General features: G+C 55.6%; 1 protein-coding gene across 1 annotated transcript in view; it reads right to left on the reverse strand.

Moving 5' to 3' along the window:
* LOC123345834 (E3 ubiquitin-protein ligase TRIM41-like) overlaps positions 1–12049 on the reverse strand; it is a 34683-nt gene that overhangs the window by 13778 nt on the left and 8856 nt on the right. Inside the window, exons 5-7 of the mRNA XM_044982892.1 lie at positions 8532–8647; positions 3973–4005; positions 1070–1563 (exon numbers count right to left, since the gene is read on the reverse strand). Of these exons, the coding sequence (XP_044838827.1) occupies positions 1070–1563; positions 3973–4005; positions 8532–8647 (643 nt within the window). The remainder of the gene's footprint in view (positions 1–1069; positions 1564–3972; positions 4006–8531; positions 8648–12049) is intronic.

Genomic DNA, 12049 nt, shown 5'->3' on the forward strand with positions numbered 1-12049 from the left:
CTGTGTCAGGAACCACAGATCTCAGAGGGTTTCAGAGCGGTCGCCGTGTTAGTCTGTGTCAGCAAAAACAGCGCGGAGTCCTTGTGGCACCTTAGAGACCAACACGTTTATTGGGCAGAAGCTTTCGTGGGCTAAACCCCCTTCATCGGCTGCAGGGAGTGGAACATACAGGGGGGTGGTATAAACACACGGCACGTGAACAGAGGGGAGCTGCCGGACCGAGTGGGGGCTCAGTGCTAACGAGCCAATTCAATTAAGGTGGAAGTGGCCTATTCTCAACAGTTGGCGAGACTCAAACGCTGGCCCCCAGGGCGCTTAGGAGCTCGTCAGTCCGAACCCCCCACCCAGTGTCCTGCTAACGCAGCTGGAGGAGCCGCTGGAGGGGAGCAGAGGACTCCAGTCCTGGGCTCTGATTGGGGGAACCCTGGGGGGCCCGACGGGTCCCCAGCCTCTGTGCGCCCCAAGCCAAGGGGCAGGACATTGTCTGTGCAGCTGGGTCCTCCCTGCCCAGCTCTGCTTCCCCTGCGACACCTGCCCCTGGTCTCCTGGGAACCTCCCCCGCCTGGCGCCTGGTTTGCCCTCTGGGCTGTCCCCTCCAGCCCCCTCTCCCGCCAGGCTCCCCCCCTGCTCTCCCCTCCCCCAGCCCCTTCAGCCAGGCCTCCCCTCCTGCTCCCCCCCCAGTTGAGGGGTCTCTCCCTGGCGCTGGGCTGGGTCCCTCCCACAGAGGGGCTCCCTCCTTCCTTGGTGGGACCCCCACACACACTGCACACAGAGTTGGCCTCCCAGGAGCACAGAGACTGATCCTAGAGCGCCACACACAGACCTCCACAGCCATAGAGCTACGGGGAGAGCGTCACCCCCCTTCAGCCCCGTCTGTGTGGGGGCGGGGGGAGAGACTGTCTGAGTCCTCCAGGGTCATAGAGATCAGGGGGTGGGGGCTAGAGGAGCCTGTTTCGTGGGCACCTCAGGGACACAGTCTGAGCCGCACACTAGAACCAGGCCAGACACGAACACCAGCCCAGACAGCAACACTAACACCAGCCCAGAAGAACCGGTCACCAGCCCTAACCCGGAAGAACGGGTGGATTCTCTCCCCGGCGAAAGAGGCCGGCGGGAAAATGATGATCGGGACCCTGGTACCAGCATCGAAAAATGCCACGAGCCCCTGTTCATAGTCCAGATACACCCGGATCCTGCGGGGCGCTGAGCTCGGGGGAAAGGGGATGCTCTGCTCAGGGGACGTGAGAGCCTGGTACTGATTCTCCCAGCACCGCACAGCCCAGATCCCCTCCTCAGGGCTAAGGCTGATCCGTCCCTTCCTGCTCACAGACTCTCTGGCCACCCCCACAGCACAGTGTCCCCTCCTCCCCTTCACCTCCACCTCCACCTCCCAGTAGTGTCGGCCCGAGGTGAATCCCTCACAGCCCAGCACACAGAGCTCAGTGTCAAATCTCTCAGGGTTCTCAGGCAGGTGCTGCAGTGTGAGTCCCCTTCTCACACTTCTCCGATCCGCAGACAGGATGAGTTCGGGATGGGCCGTGTCTGGATCCAGAGTCACGTTCGCTGCAGAGAGAGAATCAGAGCGTGAGGGGCAGAGCTCAGCCCTGGGGCAGGGTCTGATCATGTCGGTGACAGAACCTGCCCCAGCTGGGGGGTGAATGAGGCAACCTCCCCCCTCCCGGATTTACCCAGCTCTGCACAGGGAGCAGCGCTGAGATCTCAGCCATGGGCCGGGGGGATTCACACCCTGACAGAGCCAGTTCAGGGACAGAGCGAAAGAATCAGCTCGGCTGAGCCAGGCCCCAGACCCAGAGTCGGAGTCTCAGTGATTCCATCCTTGTGCTGGGTGGGAGACGAGGGGGGTCAGAGGGAGCTGGTTTTAAGCCACCTTTGTCCTTCCTTCAGTCTGCCTGGCCCCTCGCTCCAGGGGCCTCAGGGCTGCGAAGCAGAGAGCAGCCAGAGTGTGATGCCTCCTGTCTGTGCCCCAGCAGAGCCATCCCCTGGGGAGGGCGAATCGGGGTGACCGCGCCGGGCCCTGCGCTTTGGGGGCCCCGCGGGCTGGTGCGATTGGCTGGCGCGGTCGGTCTTGAAAGAGACGAATCCGTCACTTCCGCCCCGCACCCCCCTAGGGCCGGCCCTGGCCCCCAGCATGGCCCCAACCCACTGCTACAATAACGGCTGGAGCAGAGTTGCTGAAGAGCCCCTGTGCCAACTTCACACGGACGGGGGGGGGGGGGGGGGGGGCGCCCGTGCACCGGGGCTATTTTCTGGGGTCTGTTTCCAGGCACATCAAGGCCCCTTTGCTCTGACAGAGCAGCACGAAAGGGCCTGACAGTCAGGCCCTGGAACCTTTCCCCACCTGCACCCACCTCTCCCCACAGACGTGATCAGAGACCCTGGCAGCACAGGAGGCTCCCAGCAGATCACAGGGAATCCAACGTCCCCCTGTCCAATGATGCAACTCGTCACACCCCGTCTCCTTGCAGAGCCCCCTCCCGCCTAGCGATCAGCCAGCTGAGCACTAGAAACCTGCTTTCATAGAGACCCCACCGGCCCCCCATGACTGTGTGTAGCTGCGGGTGGGTGAGGACACCGCACACTCACTGAACGGCTGCTCGGCTTGTGCTGCTCTATCGGGGACTTTCCAAACCCCACACTGCTGGCCCCACGGCTACGCAATGGCTAGTACAGTATTGCCGACTTCAAGGGATCAAATCTCACCAGACTGGCCCAACAATCAGGACATTTTAAAGGATTCTGTTGTGGGTTTTAGTTCAGTCTCTTGATGTTTGAACTCCCCTGGCCCCTCCCCAGGGCTGCGCATGTGACAGTCAGTGCTGCCCACTCTCCCGCCTGTCCTGGAGAAGGGGATTTTGGCTCCTGCTGCAGGAGCTCTCACCCCCCATCTGCCCATCTCCTGCCCAGCAATTAATCCTGTCCCCAGCCCCCATCAGCTCTGTCCCCATCCAACCCCCTCAATTCAGTCCCCCAGCCCCACCATCCCCCCCCATCAGTTCAGCACCCCTCCCCCACCGCCCTCAGTTCACCCTCCCAGCACTCACCCTCTGCTCAGACCCCACCAGCAATACAGCCCCCCCTAAGCCCACCAACCCCCCAATCACGTCAGGCCCCCTGCAGCCCCCAGGCCATAATAAAGCCTCACGGCTTCACCTCTGCTCCTCCTGGGGCTCTTCACCCTGCCTAGGCCTGGGGGCTACAGTGGGGGCCCCTCTCCCACTTCCCAGGCTGGCAGGGGAGCAGCCGCACTGGGGTGGCGACAGCGGGAGCCCCAGCCGCCCCCAGGGCACTGACAGGATTTCTAAGTAAAATTCAGCCTCATTTTTAGAGCTCTCAAATGTCGGGATTTTTTTCAGCCACGGCTCTATGGTGAGATCATGAGTGAGGCTTAATTTTACTCAGAAATCGCATCTCTCACGATTCATTCATGAGAGTTGGCCTGTCTGAGAACAGGTGATGTCTACCGAACCCCTTCTGACATTTTTAACATTTTTTCTTTTGACCTATAGAGAGAAAACAGAAATGTCTATTTTTGTATGTTGAATTTTCCCATTCTTCATTGTACCACTTGTGCATTTGCTAATAATAGTAATATTGCCAGGGGATGTGATGTATGCGCATAAAGAGTTCTGAGAACGAGGTGAGATGTTCCTCTCTGACTTTCCCAAAGGCTCATTTTTAAACTCTTAGCTCTCTACAGAGATACACTGCTCGCCCCCTCTCCCGCAGCCCATCCCATCTGGGTAACACAACCGCTAGTTACAAATTCTAAATTCTAAGAGAGAAAAGAATCGACTTTTCTGTTTTTAGGAAAGATCTGGGCAGCCACCAGGAATATGTTGCTCAGCTCCTGTCAAATGCAAAATTGAAACAAAACCTGAACTATGGTGCTGCCAATGAGCCTCCATAATTCATAGGAAAGTTTTCACTCCCCCTTTGATCCCAGAAATGTACCTTTTTCCAACCGCTGTCTGGACGAGAGTGAGTCTAGAGGAAGAAATGGGTGAAAGACGAAATGTCAGGTTGTCGTGTTTAGGGATATATTCACATTGTTAATGTTCTAACACAAAAGCAAAATGAAAAGAAAAGGAACTTTATGAAGTTGTAGTGAAGGAGGTTAAGTGCAATTCAGACCAGTACAAACCATTCCACACCTCACTATAAAATAACCCCAAACATTAAAAACTAAGGACATGACCTAAGGTGACATGACAGACCCAGAGATGTTTTACCAGCAATTACACACCTGTGGCTGGCCCATGGCAGCTGACTTGGGCTTGCAGGGCTGGGGCTGTTTCAATGGGGCTGTTTCATTGCGGGGTAGATGTTCGGGGTTGGGCAGAGGCCTGGGCTGTGGGACCCTGTGACGGGAGAGGGTCGCAGAGCCCAGGCTCCAGCCCGAGCCTGAACCTCATGAGCCAGAGTCAGCGGACACGGGCCAGCCAGGGGTGTTTAACTGCTGTGTAGAGAAACCCTCTACATCATTCATCTGAAACCAACACATCATTCACAGACAGACCAACACACAGACACTTTATCTCCAGCTCAGGAGGATAAAAGGTGGAGAATCTCTAAAGCAGGGGTGGGGAACCTTCGGCCAGCAGGCCAGATCTGGCCTATTGCTAAATTTCATCTGGTCCGCAGCATGCCCTCCACCCACCCACCAACCGCAGGGTTGGAGCTGCAAGTACTGAAGCCCAGGGCCGTCCTTAGGATTTCTGGTGCCCTAGGCGAGATTATTAAACTGGTGCCCCTGTGCCTGATCTGCTCTTAGCAACACAAATATAAGCATACAGTATTGGAAAACTTGCCACATTCACGTTATTAAAACCAGTTTAACTTAATTAAGCACACTGTAATGCTGATGCACTAGCACTAAAGAAGTAGCCCTATAGAAAAAATTCTGATTTGACAGAATGATGCAAATAATATAATTTTTTTTAATTTGTCAAAATTTTATTGGAAATTTATATGAAGAGGTATTGAAACAAAGATTTGTTTTTAATTAAAAGCAATCTTTCTGGCTTTTTTGGCTGCAAAATCAGTTTAATAAGCTGGGTTTCCAAACAGTGGGAAAATATAACCCTAGTTTTACTGCTAGGTAAAGCACAAAGTGACCAAAATGAAGTCAGCACAGAATCATCTCATCTAGATTAAGGTAGCACAGAAATGTTACAGAAGTCCTATTGTGCCTTATTTTTGTTTGGAAAGACATTAGCAATAGCAGCACATTCACATGATAAAATACATGATAAATCACTGCCTCTAAAGTTCCATCAAAAACTGACATTTTCACAGCTCTAGCATGATCTGCTGTACAGATTCTTCACAAGGAAGTGTCCCTGGCCTTTTTAACTCATATTAACTATGTATTTACTTTATGAAAGTTGAAGAAAACATTGTGAAAACGTAAAACAGTGGCTGCCCAACTTCTGGGCTGGCAAAAGCTATACTGACTCACAGGAAAAAAAAAAAAGCAGGAGAATCTTAGTACAACATATGGTCAGTCTATACCAGGGGTCGGCAACCTTTCAGAAGTGGTGTGCCAAGTTCACTGTAATTTAAGGTTTCTCGTGCCAGTAATTTTAATGTTTGTAGAAGGTCTCTCTCTATGTCTATATTAAATAAATAAACTATTGTTATTATCTGAGGTCCTGGCCACTGGTCCTGCTCAGGCCACTGCCAGCTGAGTAAATGAAACCCCAGACCGGCAGCGGGCTGAGCGGGGCTGGTGGCTGGAACCCTAGACAAGGATCCCAGGCCCTGCTCAGCCCGCTGCTGGTCTGGGGTTCTGACCACCAACTCCTGCCAGCCAGGATCCCGGCCGCCAACCCCCCTCAGCCCGCTACCAGCCTGGGATTCTGCTCACCCAGGCCGGCAGGAGGCAGAGTGGGGCCGGCGGCTGGGCTCCTGACTGGCAAGGGGCCGGCAGCCGGAACCCCAGAGTAGCAGTAGGCTGAGTGCTGCCGGCACCCCAGACTGGCAGCAGACTGAGCCACTCAACCCTCCACCGGCCCTGCTCAGCCCGCCACCAGCCCACTCAGCCCACTGCCGGCTGAATGAATGGAACCCCAGGCTGACAGCAGGTTGAGTGGTTCAGCTGGTCTGCTCAGCCCACTGCCAGCCTGGGGTTCCTTGGGGGTCCCCAGGCCAGCAGCAGGTGCTGAGTGGGGCCGACGGCCGGTATCCCAGCTGGCAATAGGGCAGCAGCCGGAACCCCAGAGCAGTGATGGGCTGAGCTGCTCAGCCTGCCGCTGCGTACCATCAAAAATCAGCTCACCTGCCACCTTTGGCGCATATGCCGTAGGTTGCCGACCCCTGCTTTATTCTCTAGTAAGGAGATGAGCATATTACAGTTGTTGGAGGGCTCTTATCAGGAGTAACAGGCTATAGGAAAGTCAGTCAACATTTTTTGTTTCTCTGATGAAAACTGGCCCACTCCCTGCCTCAAATCAAACCTGTCACTAATAATTGTCAACAACTTAATTTTCTGTTTTTGGCTAAGATATTGATTTAAAAAAAATATTGAAATTGGATTCAGGATTGTTAGCAAGAATTTTTGGCAAACAAAGTTGTTAAATGACAATCTAAATGGCACCACAGCACTGCTTTCATGCTTGGCTCACCCCCAGCCTGCTGGTCCAACAGCTGCAGTAGACCCCAAAATCCACCTCTTGGGGTGCAGAGTGGCAACAGCAGCAGCAAACCCTCAGGTCCAATCACACACCAATGGGCACCACCACCAGCCTTACGGACCATGGTGAAGTTAGCGCAGCATCTGATCTCAGGGACAGGTCACCCATGGAGCCACAGCAGCTCATCCTGCCTGTGTAGCTCCCCCCGGATGAGGTGGATCGCTGGCAGCTGCCAGCCCCGGGGGAGAGGCGCTCCCCAGCTAGGGTGACCAGATCCAGATGTCCTGATTTTATAGGGCCAGTCCCGATATTTGGGGCTTTGTCTTATAAAGGCACCAATTACCCCCACCTAGAGTGACCAGAGAGCAAGTGTGAAAAATCAGGACCGGGGGGGGGGTGTAAAAGGAGCCTATATAAGAAAAAGACCCCAAAATTGGGACTGGCCCTATAGAATAGGGATATCTGCTCACCCTACCCCAACCCCCTGTCCTGATGTTTTACACATCTGGCTAACCCCAGCCCAGCCCTGTGTGACATTCCAGTCCTGGCTCACTGCCCAGGAAGTGAGTTACTTTCACTTTCATTCCTCAGCAGGCAGGCAGCCTCCTCCCCCCACCTACCCCCCAGCACCTCACCCAACCCAGCCCTGACGGAGGGGAGGGAGGAGAGAGAGGGGGATGCTTCTGGGGGGGAGGGAGAAAGGAGGGGGTGCTCCATGGGGCAGGGGGGGAGAAGAATGGATGTTATGGGGGACAACAAAGGATACTGGTTCCAGAGCCTCTGAGCCTGCCTCACCTCACCTCAGCCCGGGGGGGGGGGGGGGAAAGAGTCACACTCACAGGTGAGCTCCTTCCCCAACCCCTACCCCCTCCCCTTCCCAGAGACCCCAGCAGCCAATCCCCTCCCTCAGACTGTGCTGCATTCGGCTCTCTCTAGGACCCAGCAGCCTGCTCTTACATGCTCCACTGCTTCCCTTCTGTCTGGGCTCCCGGCAGAGTGGTGCCCCCAGACCTTGTGGTGCCCTAGGCGGCTGCCTATTCTGCCTATGCCTAAGGACGGCCCTGCTGAAGCCCCAAGCCTCTGTGCAGAGCTACAGGAACTAAGAGTGCGGAGGGTGCCGGACCCCTGCCCGTGGCTCTAGGCCTGCCACCGCACACAGGATCCCGTCAGCTGGCCCTGCACCAGGGACTCTGCTCCTGCCCCCAGCTGTGGTCCCAGCCTCAGCCCCCTTATCCCTTTCCACATCTCCCCCCCCCCCCCGGAGTCACGGCCCAGTCTTGGTCCCAGCTCTGGGGAGAGGAGGGCACAGAAAGGGGTAAGTGGGGTGCCAGGGAAAGTTTGGGACCATTGGCTTTCAGCACCCCCACTGCAAAAATTGTTCCAGTGCCACTGCCCGCGGGGCTGGAGCCGCGAGCGCCAGCTCTGCCTGCTGCGGGGGAAGCCCCAAGCCTCCTCACCCCCTCTCTATCCATGCGTGGGTGAGTGGCCCGCAATTGATTTTTTTCTGTGGGTCAATGGCCCGTGATAGAAAAAGGTTCCCCAGCCCTGCTCTGAAGCAAGAGAGGGACGGTGGTGACAAAGGAGGCCTTGCAGACAAACAATCCAAACAAACATACTCCAGAAACAGTGAATTCAGCAGGAAGCTCACGCTCAGGTTAATGTTCACAGCTGCTAAGAAAGGAAACCCCCAGGGGGTCCGAATGCAGGCCCCTAACCCAGTGTGTGTGGGCCGTACTGAGAGCTGGGTAGGGAATTCATAGCTTCCAAATGATTAGCTGACGATTTCCGTCCACAATCATTGTCCTGAAGATATTTCCTCAGCTCTGTCAGTTATAAGTGTAACATAGGTGAGAAAATCCCCAGGTGACTGTTTATTACCTTTGAATTTCTTCACTATGGTCTCCAGAGGTGCATTTCTTTGAGAAGATTCCCTGATTCTCCATTTCAGGTCAGAAGAAAAGGCCACTGGGTTCTGAAACGTCTCCCTCTCGCATCTGAAGAACAACCCAGTGTTACTCACTGTGGAGTTCGGTCATGTTTGTGTTTTACTAACATGTATTTTACTCTAGTGAATGGCTGTAGCTCAGCAGATCCAGGAGGCAGGGGCGGCTCTAGGCACCAGCAAAGCAAGCACCTGCTTGGGGCAGCCCATTTGCAGGGGCGGCAGGGATCCAGCCTGGGAGCTGAGAACCAACAGGGGGCTCTGGGAGCTGTAGTTCCCTGGTTAGCTCCCTGCCTATAGAGCCAGCCCTGGAGCAGGGAAAGAACTACATTTCCCAGCATTCCCTTGGCCACTACCTACTGGAAAGGAAGGAGGGGGACCTCATGCGGCAGCGTGCTGTGAGTGGTAGGGAGACCATATTTTAACATTAAAAAAACAGGACACTCCACGGGGAGGGAGGGAAGCCCCACTCTGCCACCATCCACTCCCTCCGACTGCCCCCCACAGAAACCCCAACCCATCCAATCCCCCACCCCCGCTCCCTGTCCCCTGATCACCCCCTCCTGGGACCCCTGCCCCTAACTGCCCCCCAGGACCCCACCCCCTATCTGAGCCTCCCTTCTCCTTGTCCCCTGACTGCCCCCTCCTGAGACACCACCCAACTTCCCCCCAGGACCCCACCCCCTACCTGTCCCCTGACAAACCCCTGGGACTCCCATGCCTAACCAACCGCTGCCTGTCCCCTGACTGCCCCCCTGACCCATCCACCCCCCCTTCTCTCTGACCCATCTAACCCCCCCTGCTCCCTGTCCCTTGACTGCCCCCCCCAGAACTCCCTATCCTGCTCCAACCCCCAGCCCCCTTACCGTGCCACTCAGACCAGCGTGTCTGGCTCCGCGCAACGCCAGACACGTTGCTGCATACATGCTGCTGTGCTCCCCCGCGGAGCCCACGCCCCACCCCCCACCCCCAGCACCTGCCTTCCAGATTTGAACACCTCAAAGTTCAGGAGGGCTCAAGCTCAGTTTGGGCAGCTGTTACTTTATTTCTCCCAAATCAAATATTCTGATCCACTGTAACTTGCTGTAGAAAAAGTAGGATAAAATTGAGCAAGAAATGCTTCCCAGGGGTTATTAGGACTGGAATTGCTATTTTCAACAGCCATTGCCTCTTTTTTGTTTGTTTGTTTAAAAGGAAGACAGTGATATTGCATTGGCAAATTCCCCAATGAAAGAAAGAGTGGAACAAAAGAATAATAAAGGCACCTCAACTTTTCCTCATTTATGGAGGAGAGTCTTATAATCTGCATCCAGATCTCCTCCAATCACACAAGCTGAAAATTGTTCCCCTTTACTGCAGTTCTGTAACCATATGGGAACCAATCCTGTCTGTGTTCTGTGCATGTCCAAAATTCCTGCTGAATGACCCGCCCTGGGAGCGAGTTACCAGTGACCCAGGGCTGCGGCGGAAGGAGGGTGCAGGTGGGGGGGGGAGCCCAGAACTGGAGAGGCAGGAGGTGTGGGGGGGGCATTGGTGGGAGGGAAGGGGGGAGCCCAGGGCTGGGGCGGCAGCGGGGTGAGGGGAGGGCACTGGTGGGGGGGGAAAGGGGGAAGCCCAGCACTCGGGCGGCAGGGGGTGTGAGTGGGGGGGGGGAGAGCCCAGGGCTGGGGCAGCAGAGGGGGTGGGGGGGGAGCCCAGGGCTGGGACCGGGGGCAGCCAAAATTTTTTTTGCTTGGGGCAGCAAAAAACCTAGAGCCGGCCCTGCCAGGAGGATTAAATTCTCTATTGCCCCAGGAATAGGTCCAATACCAGCTTGGACACTACAAGCTTCCCCTTCATTCTGGTGAGACCAATACTGGAAAACTGCATCCAGTTCTGCTGTCCCCATTTTAAAATGGACATTGAAAAAGTGGAGCCGGTGCAGAGAAGACCCACAAATCTGATTTGAGGGCTGGTGAAAATGCCTTGTCCTGAGAGAACCCTGGCACTTGAGTGTGGGGTACAAACACCGTCACGGGGAGAACAGACTTGGCACTAAAGGGCTCCTCAGTTTAGCAAACAAAGGCAGCACAAGGACCAATGGCTGGAAGCTGAAGGCAGAGAAATGCCCATGGGAATCAGACAGACATTGTTAGCAGTGCGGGTGCATTAACCAGTGGCAGAAACTGCCCAGGGAAGTGGTGGATTCTCTGTCTCTTGACAGGGCACCAGAACAGGGGGGCCGTGGCCCCATCACTTTTAAAGGTGGGCGAGCTCTGCTCTCTGCCTTGGTACCTGCCTGAAAGGTGAGTGATGGGGGAGGGGGCGGAGAGGAGCGAGCAGGGGGCGGGGTCTCAGGGAAGAGGCGGAGCAGGGGTGGGGCTGTGGGTTTGGGCACCGCTGCTCCCCCCCCCACTTCTAGGCAGCCTCAGGTGTTACTGTCTGTTGATGTCGGTAAATCAGGACTGACTGGCTTTCTGGAAGGTGCTTTAGTCAACACACGTCAGGATTTAGTCAAATACAAGTTACTGGGCTAAACACAGGAATAACTGGGTGAAATTTAAGGACCTGACACACGTCAGCACCGACTCTATGGGGGCTCGGGGGCTGGAGCACCCGTGGAACAGAAATAGTGGGTGCTCAGCACCCAGCAGCAGCCCCACAGATCAGCTTCCACCGTTCCCCCCCCCCCCGCTCCACCCCAGCTTTACACTAGTTGCCTTTCAGCTGCACTGAACGTCCCCTCGGTCTTGTACTGTGAGTGTAGCAAAGAGTCCTGGGGCACCTGATAGACTAACAGACGTATTGGAGCAGGAGCTTTCGTGGGTGAATACAAGTTACTGGGATAATGGTGTGCAATTTAAGGACCTGGGATACATAGGCACAGACTCCACGGGTGCTCTCACAGGGAGGCTCCATCATTCCTTGGTGGGACTCCCCTGACTCCACACATCAGATCAGCTTCCCCCTCTACCCCCCAGTGCCTCCCACCCGCTAGCTGGCCCTGCCTCCCAGCACCTCCCACCCACTGGGGATCAGCTGTTCAGCAGCAGGCAGGATGCCCTGGGGGTGAGGAGGTGGAGGAAGGGTGGCAAGAGGCTGGGCAGGACAGGAAGAGGCAGGGTGGGGCCTTGGGGAAGGGGTGGAGCGGGGGCAGGGCCCGGGGCAGAGCGGGGTCAAACACCCCCGGGGGAATGAGAAAGTCAGTGCCTGTGCGGTGATAGACAGGAGCTCAAAAGTGATGATCTCACGGTCCTTTCTGGCCTTCAACTTTATGCATTTATGAAACTCAGTAACACCATGTGGCAGTGAGTTCCAGGGGTTAATAATTGTGTTTAAAAAAAAAGGTTGTTTCCTTTTCTCAGCTTTACACTAGCTGCCTTTCAGCTGCACTGAACGTCCCCTCGGTCTTGTACTGTGAGTGTGGGAAGCAGGATCCCCTGACGTGTATCCCGTACCCCACTGAAGGGAGATA

Source organism: Mauremys mutica, chromosome 12 (assembly GCF_020497125.1).
Source record: "Mauremys mutica isolate MM-2020 ecotype Southern chromosome 12, ASM2049712v1, whole genome shotgun sequence".
In the NCBI taxonomy this organism is placed as follows: Eukaryota; Metazoa; Chordata; order Testudines; family Geoemydidae; genus Mauremys; species Mauremys mutica.